This window comes from Diabrotica virgifera, chromosome 3 (assembly GCF_917563875.1).
Source record: "Diabrotica virgifera virgifera chromosome 3, PGI_DIABVI_V3a".
NCBI classification, from domain to species: Eukaryota; Metazoa; Arthropoda; class Insecta; order Coleoptera; family Chrysomelidae; genus Diabrotica; species Diabrotica virgifera.
Genome location: NC_065445.1, coordinates 100,983,856 through 101,007,042, shown reverse-complemented (window position 1 = coordinate 101,007,042; position 23,187 = coordinate 100,983,856). Strand labels below are relative to the sequence as shown.

Below are 23,187 nucleotides of genomic sequence, written 5' to 3'. Positions count from 1 at the left end.
CGGCACCAACTTTTGAGTTGAAGTCTCCCATAATAATTGTAGCTTCATGTTTTTTTGTGCTCCGGAGAATTTGTTTAATTTCGCTGTAGAATTGCTCAATTTCTTCATCTGATTTGTCAGCTGTTGGTGCATAGACTTATATTATATTAATATTCAGCAGTTTATTTTGCAGCTGAATCATCATGATACGATCATTGAAGGGGACGAAATTTCGGATACAGTTACGAATTTCTTCTTTGACAATGATTGCGACTCCGTTACGTCTGGGTCCTTCTGCCTTTCCCGAGTGGTATACAATGTATCCATTATTCTCAAATATGTTTGACCCTAGCCATTTCGTCTCGCATATACCTAGGATAGGAATGTTTAGTCTGGCCATTTCTAGCTGAATATTTTGTAATTTTGCACCTTCAAACATAGTTGTTACGTTCCACGTAGCTATCTTTTGGATTTCCACGACACGGGGTTTTCGTGTGTTGACGACCTGAGAGGCCCCGTGGTCTGGTTGTGATCTTCCTCCCCTGCCGGATCTTGGATTCCGAAGTCCATGATCATTAAATGTATGTATAGTTTCCTTATCTGTCATGGGAAGCTGTACTAGAGATATCCACAAGGATCTTTAATGTAGTGGTTTCTCCTGGCCTTCTACATCCTGATGCCGTTGACCATTTCCTGGTTCCTCCGCCTTTGAGACCGATTTTTCGGTCTCAGGACAACAGAGTGCCCTACCACTCACCAACTCATCCGCCCGAAGCCGTTGGTCAGTAAGTGGGGGATTGCTTATACCGGCAATCATTCGGTGAGAAGTATTGATAGAGTGATAGAAGTAAAAAATAGTGACCCGTCTGCCCTCGGAAACCTAATAGCCATTCGGGGTCGGAAAAAGTAAGAATTGGCCAAGTGAGGCTGATAGGAAAGATTAAAGAAATTTTACTCAAGACAAGTTGAAAGAGAGTAAAATGTGAACGCCCTCATGACTCGCCAGATGCGACTCATGAGAGTATGAATATTTTTCACCTTTTGTTCCCGCTCATACATCGGGGTGTTGACTACAGACTGTATGGCTTGTCCAGCGTACCATAGCATGATGTAACGAAATGCATGCACTCCCATATAATTTTGGAGCCCACACATTCCCGACATCATGGCCTCACCCAAGATAGTATTGTAATCATAGATAAATTGTATACATTTATACAGATTGTAATCGCCAACCAATTATACATTTATAAGTATAAGTCATTTTAATATGAAAATACCTACCCGTCAAGGAATACATAATTTTCATAAGTTCAGTAGTACATAATCACAGAGGGAGAACTGAGGTACGTTTTATTCTGTCACTTCCAACTGTAGAGATGATCTGTATGTCCCATATACCTGATATACCCCCCCCCCACACACACACACACACACACACATGCTCGTATCAACCCCAGCCCCGGGGAACATGTGTGTTCCAATGGAAAAGTGGAACCCACATGTCCGAAGATCAAACCGGTCACACCCCGTAATGGAGTGGTACCTATCTGACCCCCAAGCTATACCTCCACCCCTCCCCATCGAAGGACATACCGATTGGGGAGGCGTTGATCTTAATGTTACTTTGGATGCCCTGGGTAATGGGACACCCTTTGTATTACTTCATGTGGTTAAGCCACCTGGTTTTAGGGGTAGCTAGAAGAGCTTTTCTCCCTATTAATGACTAAGTTAATTTTTTACTTTACTTTGGACTTGAGTCCTAAAAAATGTGTTCCGGACATCAAGGCACCAATCTAAATCGGTGTCTTGCTGTCCAGATCGTGTGTGCTCGGTCACTCAGCCGGCGAATTGGCAAAATAAATTTTGTTCTCCTCGACGGCTGAGCGCCCGAAAGGTGTGGCCATCAAGCCCACGTCTGTCGGTACGTGACCTTGATGCTCACATTCCGCGGCTATGGTCCATTTGACCTACCTGAAGGGTACTTAGTGCCTGAAGGGCGACATTTGTGTTTCGATATTCTGTGGTTATCTCAATTTTTCATTCTTAAGGGTTTCCTCTATATCCAGCTAACTGCTGTCTAGGCCGTCTATGTACCGTTCTTTGGTTTTCGTCGTAGTTAGTTAATTCTCTTAATAACCTGCTAGGATGGTGTCTGATATTGTTAAATATTTCATGTGCTCTTTCGTCTATCATTCTCAGGACTTTCTTTTGTTGCGTATGTCCAAATACATATCTTAATGGGACATATGTAGGTATATTCAGAGCTTCCCTGATCATGTGGTTTTGGATGGTTTGTATTTTTTTCTTATTGGTTTTACACGTGTGCCCCCATGCGGATGAGGCGTATGTTAGAGTTGGCAAAATTATACAATTTGCCATCCTAATCTTTGTCTTAAATCTCAGTTTACTCTTTCGACCTATTAGCGATGACAGTTGACTCCTAAGGTAGATATACCCCCCATTTGTCACCGTGCGTTACGTCGTTACGATACAGTCGACGTACCCAACCGTTAATCTAATACGAGGTCTATTTGTCTCGTAACGCACCCAAGGTGTTAATGATAATTTCGGAAAAAAGATTTTGTCGCCTAATTTTAATACTGTCATAATCTATTATAGGGCTAACTTAAAACTCAACAATTAGATACTAATTGGTACTTTTTCTTCAAAGTATTTCTTTTAATACAATATTTTAAAATGTTTATTTTTTTCATTGAAATATTTTTTCATCTGTGATGTTAGTTGTCTATATACGACGAAACGAACCAACATTATAGTTCTTGTGACAGTCCAATTTGTGTTCTATGCCATATGCAATATACATGAGACTGGCTACTTCTCCAACGTCCGTATTGTTAATGTCACAATGATGAACTAAAAAATAAATCTTCAGAAAAAAACTAAATATAGTTTACAAAACTCAATGATCTTGTGTAATAATTATGCTTTCATAATAATTAAGTTCTCATTAGGTATTTCATTAAAAATTCACGTTGAATAATTAATTCGATGATGTTTAACACTGAAAATATCTGTTATTATACCCTGTATTTAAACCAGGAGGAGTAAACTCAAAAGATATAGTCACATCCAATAATGTCACTGGATAAATCACCAAATACATCTACCTTTTCGGTTGATCATGTCGGCCTTCGACGGTAATCCATAAATATTATATATTTTTTTATTTTATTTTATAATGGCTTCGGCTTAGCCAATTAGCCAGACTATTTGTTTTTTGTATGGAAATATTATATTATACTAAGCTTTGTTTTTAAACCAAGAGGAGTAAACTAAAAAGATTTATTCACACCTAAGAAAATCACTAGAAATATCACCAAATACATGTTCTTTTTTGGTTGATCTTATCTGCCTTTGACGGTAATCCATACCTATTATATTATATAGTCTGTTCGCTAAACTCAGACACAATTGGCTAACGATTTTAGTAAGTAATTTTGCCAATTTCGTAAAATTGCCAAAAAATATTTACCAAATAATTAATATATTACTATAAATAGTTAGTAATTTTGCCAATTTTGGCAAGTTTGACCAAAAACAAAAAATTACCTATTAAAATCACTAGCCAGTTGTGTCTGAGTTTAGCAAACCGAATATACTAATACATTGCTAAAGAGTTCTAAAAAATCTAAAAACAGACTAAAAATCTAAAAATTAAAGGAATAACGCGGAGGATACAAAAAAATCGCTGATATAACTTAATTAACCTATGAAATGCCAATAGTATCAAAATTTTAGAATAGTGGAATAAACTTGCCTGCGGTTGGACCAATTCCAAACAAGCTTTACAACGCGGGAAATTTTTAATTACCCCTCTTGGTTTAAAAACAGACTATAATACGTCGCTAAAGATATCTAAAACCAACTGTTTTTTTTATATAAAAGCAGACTAAAAATCTAAAAATTAAAGCAATAACTCAAAAAACACAAAAAGTCGCCGAAATAAGTTAATTTACCTATGAAATGCTAATAGTGTCAAAATTTCATAAATGTCAATAGTGTCAAAGTTTCATAACAGTGGAGTAAACTTGCCCATCAGATCAGTGCGCAAAAGGTCAGGCAAATACAATATAATAGTTAATATTCTCATAATCTAATTAATTTACGAATGTAAATGTCAGTGTTATTGATATTTAAAATTAAACATTCACATTATGAAAAGTTATAAAAAATATTTGGTACTTCTATTTGAGAGTGTACAGACAAAGTATTAAAGCAAAATCGACCGACTTGCTCATGGTGGCGGTTTATTGAAAGTTTGTAAGGACGCTTTGGTCACGATGCCGTGTCACTCTAGTGATATTATGTATCAATATAAACAGAAAATAAAAATGCACTTAATCTGATATGAATTCTTCACTTTCCAATATTGATTATCACTTTGATTATGTATACGTAACTTGACCATCGCACTTTATGTTAATAAGTCTTTATTAACGAAAAAGAAAGTATTTTTGTTGCACTATAAATTACACTATACATTAATAACTAACGAATTCTAACAATTGTTAGAATTGTTTCGTTCGTTGCAATCCGTGACTGCACGCCGGGGTTTGTTTTGGTTGGATCAGAGAGAGCAGCATATGTGCCTCCTGATGAGAGACTAATAAGTTTCGAAACCGGTAGAGGTGCTTGCTGCACTCTCTGATTGGACTTGAAAACGGTGCGGCTGTATTTTCGTTTTGCAACGAAATTGAAAATGGTTATTCATTTTTGATCTAACAATTGTATTCGGTTATTATCAGTACAAAATAAAATATTCAAGTTTAACAAAATAATCCCATAAGACGCAATGTTAAAACGTCCTTACAAAATCTGACAGCGTGTCACGTGACTGTTAATAGAGGGGAGACTATCGGAGCGAATACTCCAGTACATAAAATACACAATCACAGAGTATATAAATTGAAAATTAATTTTATAATCACGGTGTACAGCTGGTTCCTAAAAAAACTGATACGACTCTTAGTAAGATTTGATCATTTTGAGCAGTGTATGATTGGTCTGACATTATATTATATTTATTATGACAGACAAATAATAAAATAAACAAACAAACAGCCATTTTTTGAGGTTGAAGTTATCTGAAAAATTTTAAGATTTGGCAGTGACAGTAACAGTATGTAAATAAGTATTTATCCTTCAAAATATAATAAATTAAATATAATTAAAGTCATATTCATTATATCACACCTCATCAAAAGCTTTTTACAAGTACATAGTCAGCGATTTTGATATGGCTTAGAGCCAGACTACATCAAGATCGCCTATAAATCGTGCTGGTAATTGTCTTGCAGCGAGATCAAAAACAAAAAGAAGAAGAAGAAGAAAGTACACTGCTCAATTTTCTACAAAATACGCTTTAAGAGTCGTATCAGTTTTTTTTGGAACCAGCTGTACATCAACTGGAAGTTCAGGATCTATTTTTCAAAGTAAGTTATCAATCTAAGTAGCACAGAAAACGACAATAAATAATATCGTTTCCATACCACCAGATTGACAGGTCGAATACTTTCTTTGGTTACAACCTCCCGAGATTTTCAAAAATTATAAATCATACAGGATGCCGAGGAAATTAAGATGAGAGAATTTTAAATAATTCACAACCCATCTTCTCAGCGTGGTAAAAGTTTCAACAAGAAAGATTCCTAAGTACTCAACAAAAGAGTAAATGAATTAAAATGTATAAACATTTTCAGTTTCTTTACAACACGAAAATGCAGCAGCTGCATAATACTCTGGTTAACTCGGAGAGTGCAGGAAGAGTCTACACCGGTTTCGGAGGTTTTTTCCTCCTCATTACTAGTCCCATATCCTCTTCTCTTCGATTTCCCCAGGTCTCATACTTTGGGCCTTTCCGAATTGCAAAGAACGAAATGTCACGTATGTACTAGAGCCATCTACCGAAAAACAAAGTAAGTTATCAATCGAAGTAGCACAGAAAACGACAATAAATATCGTTCCCATACCACCAGATTGACAACAGGTGGAATACTTTCTTTGGTTACAACCTCCCAAGATTTTCAAAAATTATAAATCATACAGGATGCCCAGGAAATTATGATGAGAGAATTTTAAATAATTCACAACCCATCTACTAAACGTGGTAAAAGTTCCAACATGAAAGATTCCTTAGTACTCAACAAAAGAGCAAATGAATTAAAATGTATAAACATTTTCAATTTCTTTGCAACACGAAAATGCAGCAGCTGCATAATACTCTGGTTAAATCGGAGAGTGCAGGAAGAGTATATACCGGTTTCGGAGGTTTTTTCCTCCTCATCAGTAGTCCCATATCTCGGGAGGTTGTAACCAAAGAAAGTATTCCACCTGTTGTCAATCTGGTGGTATGGGAACGATATTTATTGTCGTTGTCTGTGCTACTTCGATTGATAACTTACTTTGTTTTTCGGTAGATGGCTCTAGTACATCCATGACATTTCGTTCTTTGCAATTCGAAAAGGCCCAAATTAAGAGACCTGGGGAAATCGGAGAGAAGAGGATATGGGACTACTGATGAGGAGGAAAAAACCTCCGAAACCGGTATAGACTCTTCCTGCACTCTCCGATTTAACCGGAGTATTATGCAGCTGCTGCATTTTCGTGTTGCAAAGAAATTGAAAATGTTTATACATCTATTTTTCAATTTGTTAGAAATTTGTATTGCCGACATATCTATTACATATAAATTATAATATATTTATAAAATAATGATTTTGATAGTTGATTATTTTTGTGACAGGCTAGTCCATGTTTTGAGTTTTGGTTTAAAATTTCCTTATCCTTACGACACACGACACTACTGTCGTAGTCGTAGACACATCCGTTCCATGATAAAAATATAAGATAAAATAAATTATGTTAAAATTTTCGTATTAACTAAATTAAGATTTATATTACAAATAAACAGGTTTTAAGCTTACTTTTACACAAAAATAATTTAAAAGTATTTTTCAAAAACTGGGTGGGTTACAACAAAAAGACCTAGGGCTGTTCAATGGAGTGGTTGCTCGATTTCCGACATGACAGAAGGAGAGAGACAGCGTTATACAGAATTAGTGAAATCGAAGGAGAGCAATTTTTGCCAGATGTTGAGGTTGAGTTTTATTAAAAGTTGAAGTTTCGTGTGAAAATTTTCTTCAGAAATTAACTGTTTTTTATATGATAGATAAATAATAGTTGTAGAATTCGTTTTATATATAAAAGACGTGTATTAATGTGTGACTGTGATAATACATTGAATTATAATAGTGCTGACTGAAATTAAGTTAAAATGGCGATTTGAAGAGCAATGGTGGACATATGAAACTTTTCTACATTAGGAACCTTCACAATGGAAGACACTTCTCTAAATCTACAAAACGGCGGACAAATGGGGCCCCAAGGCGGTTCTGTAGTCAATAATAAACAAAATGAAGATGTTAATCCCAAGGCTCATTATTCTATACCGGGTATCTTACATTTTATTCAACACGAATGGGCTAGGTTCGAATTAGAAAGATCACAATGGGAGGTTGATAGAGCTGAATTACAAGTAAGTTATTTATGATATAGCTTTTACATATGTCCAAATTAAATATTCCTAAAACATGCCTAAATATTTTCCTTGTAACTAGTCCTCAACACAAATTACAATTCAATCAAAATTATTTGTTTTGTTAAAATTTTATTGGGTTCTTATTTAACATAATATTACAAATCCTTGTTTTATTGTGAAAGATCTGATCTTAAAAATAAATAGTTTATCTTACTAATATTTAACAGGGCTATTTCAAAGAAAATTCTATTTTTTAAATGAAATTCCTTTATCACAATGCATACAGTATTATCAATAAAATATTACTTTTCTATGATTATATTTAGATAACACTGAACTATTTTGTAATATTATAAGGATTTAAGTTTCCTCATTACATTTTGTGTATGTGTGTTCAATATTAATAATTTTTCATTGAAATTATAGATTTAAATTACAAAATAAGTCCTTCAAGAAAATGTTCAAAATTAACATTGATGTAATAATAATTGGTGTAATATACCTAATAATGTACAATAACTTAATTAAATAAAATTGATTTTAATAATGCAGCCCTTGTATATACAGTCGAACCCGCTTATTGGAATAGCCTTGGTGCCAAGCAAAAGTATTCCTATAACCGGGTTATTCTAATAACCGATCATTGGTTGTTAGTAGAAACGTTTCGGGATCTCAAATTTCTATTCCTTACACCGGGATATTCCTATAACAGGTATTCTAATAAGCGGGTTCGACTGTACTGGAATATTAAATGCATCACATAAATATATGTAGGTACTTACATTTTGAGAGAATGGAACATGAAGCATTTAAATAGTTTTTAAGGTCATACTTGTCACTGTACAAAATATTTTAAGATTGTTTTTGATTTTAGAAATTCTAAAATTATCAACTAAAATTAAAAAAAATTGTGTATTCTAGTTTCTATCTGATTTAATTGATAGGTTGTGAAACATTTTTGTTAAAAAGGATCACATAAAAATAAAATATAATAAACAAAGAATATACAGGGTGTCCCAGAAAATAATGCACTCCTTAAAGGCTTTGGCTAAACGTGCTAAGTGCACCATTTAGAACAAAAAAAATCTTATAAATTTTTTTGTTAAGTCAACCGTTTTCAGAAAAAATTATTAATTAGGTATAAAGCATTTGATTAATGTCCACACAAATACAGCTGGCAATGTTGCGCTCCTTCTTATACTACTTTAAAATAATTAGTGTAAGCACAGAATAAATAACCATACAGAAGCGAATCTGACTGTCGTTTCCATTGATTTTGTTGGGACCGAAATATTTGACTTTGTGCACCAGTTACAGAATAGGACTTGATGTTCTAAGGAATAGACCATTCCAAATTAGGTAATATTTTTGACAAGTAGTTATTAATTAAATATGAAATATAAAATTTAACTATAAAATATAAATAAAATATAAAATAAAACATATATAATATAAAATTTAACTATAAACAACTGTCACGTCAGTCACAAAAGTGAGGTTGCACCAGTTACCTTGACACATTAGCATGAAAATTATGTTACCATTTTCAGCAGGAGTTTCGCTTCTGTGTGGTTATTTATTCTGTGGTGTAAGTAAACTATCATGAATCGTTGATAAGGATTTTCATTCACAGTCATTTGTTTCGAGCTTCTGTCATATGTCATATAATCCGTGTATAATAATATTATACACAGATTATACAACATAAGACAGAAGCTCGAAACAAATGACAATTAATGTAAAGCCCTATTGTTAGGCATAGTATTATTTATTGATAATTCATCCTGATAACAGTAATAGAGAAAAAGCATAATAATTATGCTTTTTCTCTTAAAAACAATGTTGTTCTGAAGCTACTTCCTTGTGGCATTTTTATAATTAACTATTTAGATGGGAAATAAGCCACAATTAAATTGAAAAAAATAATTTTATTAATGTTTCGACACCCAAATCGGGTTTAGACATCCAATTTGGGCATCAAAACGTTAATAAAATTCATACAGAAGTAAAAACTTCGTTTGTACAATGGTATAAAAAGTTTATTGAAAAACTATTAAAAAGTCATCCAAAAGGATTCACAAAACGTTTTCGATCTAGATCAGACCATCTTCAGTTCATTCTGTTTAGTAGATGAAACTAGCAACCTTATAAAATAGGTGATATCGAGAAATATGATTTGCATGTTAATAATCTGATGTAAGTAGTGACTCGTAAGTCGATGTTAAAAGATAAATTTGTTAAAGAGTGCTCAAAGAGCAACATGATTCACTGCTCAATAAGAATGTGTGGTTCTTGCCAGTTCAATGGACACAGACCAATGTCTGTGTGTCAATTTGGGAGATTGAAAATGTTATATACTTTACCTCCAGAAAACAAAAGAACTAAAAGTTACAACAGTAGTGTACCGGGGTATGACATACCCCAAACATCTTTAACAAACAAAGCTGGCAACAAGGTTATTGTGACAAAACATGTATAAACTACAGCTACTAGGTGCTACAGGGTGCTATTTTATCGATTTTATAGTAATAAAAGTAGTACCTGGTGTATGGTATACCCCAGAACACTAACCGAGGGTTAAAGAACATTACGAAATCACCTCAATATTTTTTAATACCAACTCTGACCAAGAATACTATGTAATTTGATACAAGAAGAGTACAAAAAACAATGTTATTTTTAACCAAAACTGCCTCCCCCAATTATTTCAGTTAACAGAGGTTTTAGTCTACTTGCGAATAGAAAACATGACAATATGATATTTTCTTGGGTTACAGGTGATTATGACTGTTTGTGTTTACAATAGGGAACTTGCACAATTTTTTTTTATTACATAATAATGTTCAGTTTTGTATAAAAATGAGATTTCCAAAATTTCACGCTTCAAAAACTCATAATAACTTAGAAGTACAAATTTAAAGTCTTCTGTATTTTAAAATAGTTCAAACTACCCGTGGCGTCACAAAATTTAACTATATGGTTCCGTTTATAGTTATATTTAGGTATATTCTTCTTCTTTAGTTTATTGGCCTCCACCTTCTTGGGTATTTGGCCAGCTCGTCGGCGCGGAATAAAGGAAAAATATTTATATTCTAATGACATTTATCGTATGTCATTGTAATAATATATACCAGTTTGTTGAGATTGGAGTTTGATATAGTTATTGAAGGAAAGGAAAGAAGGTTTACTATGGAAAATAAAACCATTTTGTAAAAGTACAAGTTTTCTATGAATAGTTCAAACGATCAAATACACTTGTACCGTCACATAACTGTATTTTCTACTGACGTTTATAATATCTAATTTAAAATTATATACAATTTTGTTTACTTTGTTGGTACAGAATGTAAACAAATAACCGGATGACGTCACGACGCGTTTTGGGCTGGCTGGTATAATTTGAATTTTTAATCGTCTTTAGGGGCCAAACGAAAGACAAACAAAACTTTTTTATTTTTGATACATGTTTTAAATTATGTTCTGTTGTGATTTATAACATTTTTTTCGAATTTAAAATTTTATGCAAGTTCCCTATTGTGCCTTTTCTGTGTCAAAGTAAATAAAACTGCTGGGTTGCCAAATGTAAGTTTTATTAAAAGACATTATTTTTATTTTTTGAGCCAACAGATGACTTTAGAAAAAAAATTTGTAAGAAAGTTTTCTTTTAACCTTTAACTACACGTGCTGGCGTATTTTGTACGCCAGATATAAGAATTCTACTGCAAATATATTTAAAAATTTAATTTTTGACCTTGTTTATGTCTCTAACCTATCAGTGGAATGTGCTTTACAATTTGGTTTTAGTTTCGTTATAATCGGCGTTCTGGGACGATCGTAATTTACAGTTTATTATTTGTTGTTTCCGGTGGTGCACAATATGCGCCACGATTATATTAATGCCATGATAGTTTATAAAGAAAATAATCTCAAATGTGTTACAGGGTATAAAAATACATTTTCATGAACATGATTCAAATAAAATTAAAACTATATTTCAGGAGCTTAGAAGAGTAAGGACAAACTCGCAAAATGGTCGTTTCAAAAACGATATTATCTTCCTCACATACTTTTAAAGAATGGGTCTGTATGTTATAACAGCATGTTTCGCCCTTCATACTCCTAAAATTCTGTAAGAAATAATATACTAATCCATTCATGTAAGAAACTGAATTTCCTAATCCTCTAGAAGAGCAAGGGCGAACCCACAGGCTTTCATTGCGTTTCTGTTCAAGGTTCACCCCTTCTCCTCTGTAACCCGCTGGTGTTTTAGTAGCTCTAGTTCTTCTCCCTTACTATTCTAACATGTTTGTAAACTTTAACTCAGTTTTCCCCAAACATGGTTTTTGCAGTTGCCCTTACTCTTCCAGCTCCTGATTTGGTATAGTGGAAAAACGAAATGTGTGCAATATGAACTTGTGTGGAGCTGTAAAGATGATGTTTATCAAGGTTAATTTTTTTTTATTTTCTTATCCAAGGTGGCATAAATTCCAATGATAGCAAAACTTGGATAATTTACTAACAACTTCAACATACAAGGGTTATTCGTAAAAAAGGTTCCCTATGCCGCTGACAACGAGTGCATCATGCTGGAAGAAATTTGGCAACACTGCCTTACACATCAACTCTCTCTGTCTCTTACCCCGCCAGTTTTGCCCTGTTGCATTGCTCAATGTCTGCCTAGCAGCCTTCAAAGATAGAGATCCTGGTTGATGTTACCGCCAATGTTAAATTCATGCTGTGATACGTTTTTTAAATGCAAAATGGATTTCACCTAATGACATTTATCGTCAGTTAGTCGAAGTTTATGGGTAAAAGTGCACATCTCTTCAAAATGTTTGCAAATGGTGTAGGTAGAGAATTCAGCGAAGATCAAAGCGGAAGCCCTCAGATTGATTCATCCTGAATTTCCATTTTGACGGTTCAGTTAGGATGGTCTACTGTTGACCGGCTATTAAATGTAAAACAAATATTAGCTAAATCCTGGGAACACAACATCAACATCTACTAAATATTTGTAGATTTTCGACAAGCCTATGATAACATAAATAGAGATAAAATTAATTATGCAAGAATTTGGTATACCAAGGAAATCAGTAAAGTTAGTTCAAGCCACCATGAGTACACAGAAGCAAAAATATGAGTTCAAAATCAATTGACAGATCTCATCCAGATAACTATACCCTGTTTTTAAAATAGGAGGAGTAAACTCAAAAGATAGATTCACACCCAATAATGTCACTAGAAAAATCACCAGATTCATCTCCTTTTTTGGTTGATCATGTTGGCCTTCAACAGTTATCCATAAAATTATGTCATACTAACACATCGCTAAAGAATTCTAAAAACAACTCTTTTTTATAATAAATACAGACTAATAATCTAAAAATTAAAGGAATAACGTAGAAAACACAAAAAAATCGCAGATATAACTTAATTAATTTATCAATTTTAAATGCTATTAGTGTCAAAATTTGATAAATGTCAATATTGTCAAAATTTCATAAGTTATTGGAGTCTTTGCCTGAGTTTGGACCAACAGGGAACTTGCATAAAATTTTAAATTCGAAAAGAATGCTATAAATCACAACAGAGATCCCCTCTATTGTATAATCTCTATTGCAGTGACATATGCGACAATAGACTAATGACTAACTAATACTAATTTGCTACAATTTGCTGATGACACTGCAGTGATATCATATGGAAAAAATTTAATAAAGACAATGGACTTATTGCAGAGGTAGGTGGATGGATTAACAATAAATTGGAAATGAAGATTAACAATAAATCCTTCTAAAACAAAACTAATAATATTTAACCATAGAATCCAAGATCACTCTCCAACCATAAACATATGCGACAATATTATTAAACCCTCCCAAACTGTTAAGTATTTGGGGAATACAAATAGATAACAAATTGAAGTTCAACCACCACACAGCAGTTACGAGTATAAAAAGGAAAATTATAACTAGAGCAAAACACTTCAGAAGTTTAACATACAAGAATGAGACGATTTTAAATTTGTACTTCTAAGTTATTATGAGTTTTTGAAGCATGAAATCTTGGAAATGTCATTTTTAAACAAAACTGGATATTATTATGTAATAAAAAAAATGTGCAAGTTCCCTATTACAAACAAGCATTACGGCATAGTAAATTTGAATTACTCCTTCTAGTTTAAAAACCAGGTATAAAGGAATAATACAGGGAGATAGGCTGGCTCCGACTCTGTTCAATATACAGTATGGTGCAAATGTCTGGAATAAATTCGATATTTCGTAAACCGGCGATTTTAAGGAAAAATCAGGAAACAGGTCAATTTTTATTTTTAAGTTACGATATTTTGGCATACATTTCATACAAGTGACGTTATCCATATGAATGTGATGATGTAATCGATGATTTTTTTAAATGAGACTAGAGGTCGTGTGATAGCTCATTTAAGAGGGTATTTAATTCTGTATTCAGTAATATAAATATTAACATACTTGTTTATACACAGTGTGCAAAAAAATGAAATTAAATTAATTGACAAAAAAAGAATTTATGTAATTCATTTAACTCAAAATACATTTTACTATTTTCAGAAAACAGAAAGAAAATGTTTATTAGACAAATAAGCATTGTTTTTCGCTTAAATTCAATGTTCAAAACAGCTCCCGCCAACCACCTGCCTCTCGGAAGTTTGAGCATTTAATTTAAGCTAAAAGCAATGCTTATTTGTCAAATAAACATTTTTTTCTGTTTTCTGACAGCAGTAAAATGTATTTTGAATTAAATAAATTACATACATTCTTTTTTTTCTCAATTAATTTAATTTAAAATTTTTTTTTGGACACTGTGTAAACAATTATGGTAATATTTATATTAGGTTAGGTACTGAATACAGAATTGAATACCCTCTGAAACGAGCTATCACGCGACCCCTAGTCTCATTAAAAGAAAAATCACTGATTACCTCGAAAAATCGACCTCTTTCGGGTTTTTTCATTAAAGTCGCCAGTTTACGAAATATCGAATTTATTCCAGACATTTGCGCCATACTGTATGTATGGAATATGTTATAAGAAAAGTGTCCATAAACCCAAATACCTAAATACTCCAGGCTGTGGGTGAAAAATAGGTCGATTTCAGGATATAATTCAGGAATTTTTGAAACCTATCAGGTGTTGTAAAGGACGATGCCAGGAATAACTTCTACTAAAATGTGACCAAAAACATTGTGAGCTTTTTTTGTTATTGCGATTTTCATTTGTTAAATTTGCAATTTTTAAAGATTTTTAATTTTGCAGCTTAGGATATTGATTCTAGAGAAAATCTTTTTAATAGAAAGTTGTAGTAAATTAAAAACCCTACAATTTGAGCTATGGTAAGTTTAATTTCATTTATTGGTTATTGCAAAACAGCCTGCGAAAGGTCCAAAGTCGCCGTTTTTTACAATTGCGTTATTTATTGTGCAAATAATTTTTTTTTATTTTTTAAAGCTTTAAAATGAAGACCTTTCAATTCCAAACATAAAAAAATTGTAAGGCCGGATTAACGAATTTGTTGCTTAGATATTATAAATTGTTTATCCCAAGAGGTCAAATGTCGAAGGCTATAACTTTTTGAAAAAAAAAACGTAAAGAGTTGGCGAAACATCCGATTTCCTTCTAAAGAGTTATATTTTCATATTCTGATGTAAATAAATGCGTAAAACATTTTTAAACCTCTAATTTTTGGGTTTGAAAATAAGGGGGCAAATTTCGTAAAAACATTTAGGGCTGAAGCGGCCTTGTACATCCTATGAGTTTTTAACTTACAGATTATTGTTGCTGAAGACGAAACGAAGATTTATAAAAAAATTAAAAATTTCTACGACCAACTGAGGCCGAGCTAAATGTTGGGTTTGAAAATAAGTGGGCAAATTTCGTTATAAACATTTAGAGCTGAAGCGGTCCTGTACATCCTATGAGTTTCTAACTTACAGATTATTGTTGCTAAAGACGAAACGAAGATTTATAAAAAAATAAAAATTTTTTACAACCAACTGAAGCCGAGATAATTGTTTCTTTTTTCTTAAATCGTAGTGCCTTTATTTATAACAATTAAAAAATTATTTTGCAGTCATTGACTAAAGAAAGACTTATATTATCTTAAAATAAAAATTATTATAAAATATAGTTACATTTAATTATTAAAAATTATTTTTAAAATCGGTGCTTTTGCGAGCGGCCGAATTTTGCAAATCGCCCGGCTCGCTTCAAATCCGAGCGCTCGGAAATTTTTTACGTAACTTGTATTAAATTTTGACCGAAAACAATTTAATAATATTACCATTATAATATACAGTCTATTTACCACTGTATTTGTTTTTCTTGATAAACTTTTATATGTGAAATCTCATTATTGAAGAAATAATATTACAAAAATGATACATTATTATATATAACTATATTTTTAATTTTTTCATGGTGTTATAAATATAATAATAATAATGTTACTTCTTATTATACAATATAAAACTTTTTATTCTTGTAGTGACTATCCGTTTTGGATGTTGGCGACCATCATGGCAATCTGTACTTGCTCACTAAATCGGTACTGCTGCTCTAAAAAGATTTGTAGTTGTTGTGTTGAACGACATACGTAAATTTTCTAGCAAGGTAATCCTTCGCCTTCTTGGTTCTCAGTTTCCAAATGGGGTTTGCCAAATTGCCATGATGGTCGAGAACATCCAAAACGGATAGTCACTACAAGAAGAAAAAGTTTTATATTGTCTAATAAGAAGTAACATTATTATTATTATATTTATATAACAATGCAAAAATTAAAAATGTAGTTATATGTATCATTTTTGTAATATTATTTCTTCAGAAATGAGATTTCACATATAAAAGTTTATCAAGAAAAACAAGTACAGTGGTAAATAGACTGTAAATTATAATGGTAATATTATTAAATTGTTTTCGGTCAAAATTTAATACAAGTTACGTAAAAATTTTCCGAGCGCGCGGATTTGAAGCGAGCCGGGCGATTTGCAAAATTCGGCCGCTCGCAAAAGCATCGATATTAAAAATAATTTTTAGTAATTATATGTAACTATATTTTATAATAATTTTTATTTTAAGATAATATAAGTCTTTCTTTAGTCAATGACTGTAAAATAATTTCTTAATTGTTATAAATACAGGCACTACGATATAAGAAAAAAGAAACAATTATCTCGGCTTCAGTTGGTAGTAGAAAATTTTTATTTTTTTTATAAATCTTTGTTTCGTCATCAGCAACAATAATCTGTAAGTTAGAAACTCATAGGATGTACAGGGCCGCTTCAGCCCTAAATGTTTATAACGATATTTGCCCCCTTATTTTCAAACCCAACATTTAGCTCGGCTTCAGTTGGTCGTAAAAATTTTTAATTTTTTTATAAATCTTCGTTTCGTCTTCAGCAACAATAATCTGTAAGTTAAAAACTCAGGATATACAGGGCCGCTTCAGCTCTAAATGTTTATTGCGAAATTTGCCCCTTATTTTGAAACCCAAAAATTAGAGGTTTAAAAATGTTTTACGCATTTATTTAAATCAGAATATAAAAATATAACTCTTTGGAAGGAGATTGGATGTTTCACCAACTCTCTACGATTTTTTTTCAAAAAGTTATAGCCTTCGACATTTGACCTCTTGGGATAAACAATTTATAATATCTAAGCAACAAATTCGTTAATCCGGCCTTACAATTTCTTTTTATGTTTGTAATTGAAAGATCTTCATTTTAAAGCTTTAAAAAATAAAAAAAATTATTTGTACAATAAATAACGCAATTGTAAAAAGCGGCCACTTTGGACCTTTCGCGGACTGTTTTGCAATAACCAATAAACGAAATTAAACTTACCATAGCTCAAATTGTAGGTTTTTTAATTTACTACAACTTTCTATTAAAAAGTTTTTCTCTAGAATCAATATCCTAAGCTGCAAACTTAAAAATCTTTAAAAATTGCAAATTTAACAAATGAAAATCGCAATAACAAAAAATGCCCACAATATGTTTGGTCACATTTTAGTAGAAGTTATTCCTGGCATCGTCCTTTACAACACCTGATAGGTTTCAAAAATTCCTGAATTATATCACGTTTTTTCACCCACAGCCTGGGGTAAAATTATTGTTCAATAAGTCCAAGCAGATTGTAATGTACACAGATGATATAAGCTTGATGGGAAGAATCACAAGAGACATCACAGATGTGGAACTTGAAGAAAATGCAAAAGAAATAAGGCTAGCCATCAACGTCTATTAAAGCCCTAATATAAGAAAGGAAACAAAACTTGCAGAATTTGACAATTCTTCTTCGTTTAGTGCCTATCCGTTTCAGATGTTGGCGACCATCATGACAATCCGTACTTTGCACACTGCTGCTCTGAAAAGATTTGTGGTTGTTGTGTTGAACCATGTACTTACATATATTTTTTAGCCAGGAAATACTTTGCCTTCCTGGTCCGCATTTTCCTTCTACTTTTCCCTGCAAGATTAGTTTCAGTAGTCAAATTTGACAATAGATGACACTAATATTGAAATAGTAAAACAGCTCACATACCTGGGTGCACAGATAACTGGAGGATGGCAGTGAGGAGGAAATACGAAAACAGATAATGCTTGCTAGCAAAGCATACCATTCTCTGTCGCAGGTGTTTGGATTTCCATAGGGAAGTAAAGTTTAAAATATATAAACCCATCATAATATGATATCATAATCATATCATGACCAATAGCAATATATGGCGTAGAACCATGGACCATGAACAATGACAGAAAAGACAATAATCATCACTTTATCGATTCCCATCGATGACTTTATATCCCGAAAAACGGCAATAGGATTTATAATATCACAAAATCTATTTGACATTAATTGACAATTGTTTTGATATCAATTTTCATAGTCTAACTCTGATTTTAAGATAATTATGAAAAAATCAATGTATGTTGATGTAATTGAATCAAAAGCCACGATTTAGCGATTTTTTTTTATTATTGTTTGAAATAAATAAAAAACAACATAAGGGTAATGTTTTCAATAAACATTAGTAAAAAATACAATAATAATTAATATGGGAACTTATAAAAATCTGTTGATTATCACTTGTTTATGGTAATCGTCATAAACTGCAAATTCCAAAGGTGGGCCAACTGAAATGGGAAGGGGCTCGTATATATGTTATTCATTATTCTTTTTAGATTTTCTTATGCATTAGAGTATGATAACTGCAGCATCATATTTTATAGAAAAGAAAATTTCATGTATTTACAAATCATTATTGTGACGTTTTCCTTTAGAACTAATTAATTTCAATTATAATGAGCAGAACATAATTTAGATGACTGTAGTCCTGAATTAGAACACAGTTGTTGACTAAATACTATTTGCAAAATTAATCATAAACCGTAACGACAACTGCTTAATATGTCATATTAATCACATACACAAACACATTTAATACTTATGTCTGAGAATTTTATAGCAAGATCAGGATTTTTTGATGTTGATAAAATTAAGTCCCCTTTAAACAAACGTGAAGGGTGCCAGGTAAAAAAGATCACCTTTTTTTGAAAAATATTTTTTTTTTTAGATTTTTTGGGTCATTTTAAAGAAAAAAGGTGTCTTGTCATTTTTCTCAAGCTGATCGTTTTCGAGTTATAAGCGATTTAAAATTCGAGAATCTGAGAAAATCTGAGTTGAAAACTAATATTTATGTAAATTATAATTTTTGAGGTTGCCAAGTGCCTAAATTGAAGTTTAAGATTCTGACGAGTAATCGGGGCTTATTTCAATTTAGACAGTTGTTTTGTTTTGTTAATTATGTGAGCCCACTCGACAGCTGCCGTGCGTCTCACTATATGCTGCATCTCTCTTGCACTATATGATTGGCGTATGTAATTAGCACATTGGCAATAATTAATTAAATAAAACTAGAAAACGAGTACTAAAGTGGTATGTATTTTCTGTTCTTTTGTATGGTGTGGAGACATAGACTCTTACTAAACAATGTCTCAGATTGGAAGCATTTGAAATGTGGACATATCGAAGAATGCTGAGAATCTCCTGGACACACAGAATAACCAATGAAGAAGTACTAAGAAGAATAGAGAACATCAGGGAGATACTGGATTCCGTCAAAATATGAAAACTACAATATTTGGGCCATATAACACGGGGTGACAGATAGGAACTTCTAAAATTAATAATGCAGTGCACCACCAGTAGGGTGGAACGAAAGGATAGGAAAAAAAAAATTTTAAAGAACTTTCTAATAGCACTTGAAAGTTGCTTTATTATGTCTACAATAAAACCACAAAATAGTTTTGTTCTAGGCTTACATCTTGAGGTGCCGCAAGAGCTTTGAAAAGATAAGTTTTTAACAAAAAATACAGAAAATTTCAAATATTTTATATATTTAACCTGGTGCCGTAGCTAACATTTCTTAGTCAAATATTATTTCTAATAACAGTTAACATTGCTATTTGTCAGTGGCGGCTCGTGATTTTTACAATAGGGGAGGCTATACCTAACTGTAAAATATCTAGACAAATTTGCACTAGCAAAAAAATGCGCCAAAAAATGTAATTTAAGGCCCCATCTTTTGACCATTTTTTATTTACATTTCATAATATCATCCTAATTCATAATTTCATGATATCATATCATTTTAAAAATAGTTAGTCTAATAGTAAAAGTTTGTGTAGTTTATTTGTTAACAATTCCATCTATTTGTAAATAGATACCTATGCATATCAAAATAAATACAGATTTGAAGTTTTGCAGTCCATACATAATGAAGCTTCAAATTTTTTAAGATACTCAACTGAATTTTTTTAATTCTAAACGCGGCCTACTGCGAATTCAAAAACACGATAAATTACCGATATTTTGCTTTGAGTTAGAGACATCGGAAAAAGTTATTTGAGCAAGTTGTTCCAAATATTATTATAACCCCACATACCAAATTTCATAACAAAATTCGCACTTTTAGATTTTTCATTATTTTTAGTAAGGACCCTAAAATTCGTTGTCCCGAGACGCACCCAACCACCCAACGGAGCTGAGAAAGTACTCTGCCTCCCTTGGTATATCTCCGGGCAGCGTGTGATGCCGCCGTAGATGCCACTGTTAGGAGACCGGGTCTCCTTAAACGCCTGCTGCGCTGAACGGAGCATTAGCAACGGAGAATGCTGGGCTTCTCGGCTCCGTTCATGCGTCTCGGGATAACCCAGGGTCCTGCCTACAATAATATGTAATAAAACTGAGACGCGATCATGCGTTCTAATGCTAATGCTCCGTACGTATGGATAATCAGTGACAATATGGAATTTACACGTTGTATAATAGTGAGAGTAATTGTTGTTTTCGCGATTCATGATAAACAAAACAGTATAGAGTGTGTAAAAAATTTATGGGGAGGCTGAGCCTCCCTTGCCTCCTCTGACGAGCCGCCACTGCTATTTGTACACATTGCTATAAAATTTCTTTAGTTACAATATTCCTCTTGATACTCAAATAAATTGTTTTTTTTATCTCAAACTTGGACATAATCTTTTGGGAAGCAATCTTTGATCTAACACAGCCATTTTTGCTTCAAGACCACAGACACTAAGAGATGACTCAGTCACGAGCTTTATGACTCTTTTCACTGCCTATGTATGACAGGGAAAACACAGAAAATCCACACACTGCAGCTGACAACTAGGGTATCTTGCTGTACTTATATACTTTTTAAGTCCTCGTCAGTTATAATATGTTTTGTCATAGGAGGCTCAGTAATTTCTTCTTCCGTCCAGTTAATTATATCAATGTAGTCATTGGCATTAAAGTTATGCTTCGGGACAACAAACTTCCTTAGTTTATGAGTTCCGATCTTGCCTTCAAAAGTCGCCGAAGACCTAGCTCTCTTATGTGTTTTCTTGTCACATAGCATAGAGAGAAGCACATTTTCTGGGTGAGAGAAGTAACCATCCCTTTGAATTACTGGATCAATTATTTGGAGATGTTCCTTACAAAGAAAGATAACGTGAAAATTTGATGAGTCTCCATAGATGTTTTGATCCATTTACACAAAATGGTTTCAGTTTGATATGAAACCAGACTATGGCATACACCTTCATCAAATACAAAGTTAAAGTTTTCAGATTATTTGAAGGATTCTCTGTTGCAACATATATCCGAAGAATATGATTGGCCAACGTAAGCCATCGTGAATGATTTAATTTCCCATGAGTTTTTAAAGAAAGATCAGAAGGACATACACGACTGGAGATTGCTTTGCATATTTCAAGTAAATATTTTTGATCTGTGCTTGGATCATCCTTAATATCTAGAATAGGGAGGTTGTTTTGTATAGGAGCGGAATTAACCACAGGAAGCTGGTTACATATTTTAAGTTGTTTCCCTAAAAGTCCTCCAAATTCATTAAGGCCTTTAGTTTTTCTATTAGGCCGATGCCACATTATGCGTTTCGACCGGATGCGTTTCCGCCGCATCCGGTGAAAACGCATAGTGTGACAGATCGGTCCGGTTGCGTTGGAAACGGATGCGTTTTGAGTCATCGCTACGCGCTTACAAACTGCACCAGACTATACGCATAGTGTGACAGGTCGGTCCGGTTGCGTTGGAAAATGGATGCGTTTTCACCGCATCCGGTCAAAACGCATAATGTGGCATCGGCCTTAAATGTGCAAAACAAATGACGCAAAAGCAATTCATTGGTATAAAACAAACAGATTAGCCACTTTAGCGGCTTATTTAGGTTTTTTCTATTAGTTAACACTGGTGTTAGTGGTAGTTCCATCACATCCGGCAGCTGTTATATTGGAAATGTTCAAAGGATTGTCACCTTGAAAATGCTCCATTGAAATATATTTCATAGCTTCGCCTGTTCCGGAAGCAGGAGTTATATGCCGTAGGAAGGTTGATACAGGTTCCTCTACTATTGAAATGTGCTCTTCTACTATAGTTAGAATGTTAAGATATATTAAGGAATGAAATAAATATTTACTATTAAACATTTCTTAAATGTGGAATTCAAGTTCAAACTTTGCCAGTTTTAGTAAAAATAAAGATTGTTTGTTGTAAGTTAAAACTAAAATTATCTTGAAAGAGTGGTTTTAGAGTGTGTATTTATCATTTAAAATAGGAAGTAAGACATTAAAATAGCTATTTTTTACCAAACCAAAATCATCAAAATTCGCAAAATTTAACTAAAAATTCTAACTTTCAACCCTTTTGCGGTACCTCTAAAAATATTTTGTTTGGAAAAATATATCATTTGTGGCGTAACAATGACTATAAGCAACTTTTTATCACTATTACACATTGAAATTATAAAAACATTTTTTTCGTTCCACCCTAACCACCAGTGGTACATGCAGCACAGATTGAGAACCGCTGTTCTAGCCGATTTCCGAGCCTACTATGACTTATAAAGTTGTTTGCATGGAGTTTATCAACGCAATAACACTACGTCAATAAAACAAAGGTTTAAATGTTTATAGATTAGTATTTACTGAGGAAATTTTAATAAAAATTAATGAACATAATATTTTCCATTATTCATGGATATTTTTCATATTTTTAATTAAAGATGGCTGCAACAAGGCTGCTTTGTGGTATGTT

The 23,187-nt window shown here is 32.8% G+C and overlaps 1 protein-coding gene across 2 annotated transcripts in view; it reads left to right on the top strand.

Annotated features, from left to right (window-relative positions):
- The first annotated feature begins 6,914 nt into the window (after nucleotides 1–6,914).
- LOC114341240 (striatin-3) overlaps nucleotides 6,915–23,187 on the top strand; it is a 124,244-nt gene continuing 107,971 nt past the window's right edge. For both annotated transcript variants that reach the window (XM_028292040.2, XM_028292039.2), the window contains exon 1: nucleotides 6,915–7,537. In XM_028292040.2, coding sequence (XP_028147841.1) covers nucleotides 7,337–7,537 — 201 coding nt within the window. In that variant the 5' untranslated portion in view covers nucleotides 6,915–7,336. The remainder of the gene's footprint in view (nucleotides 7,538–23,187) is intronic.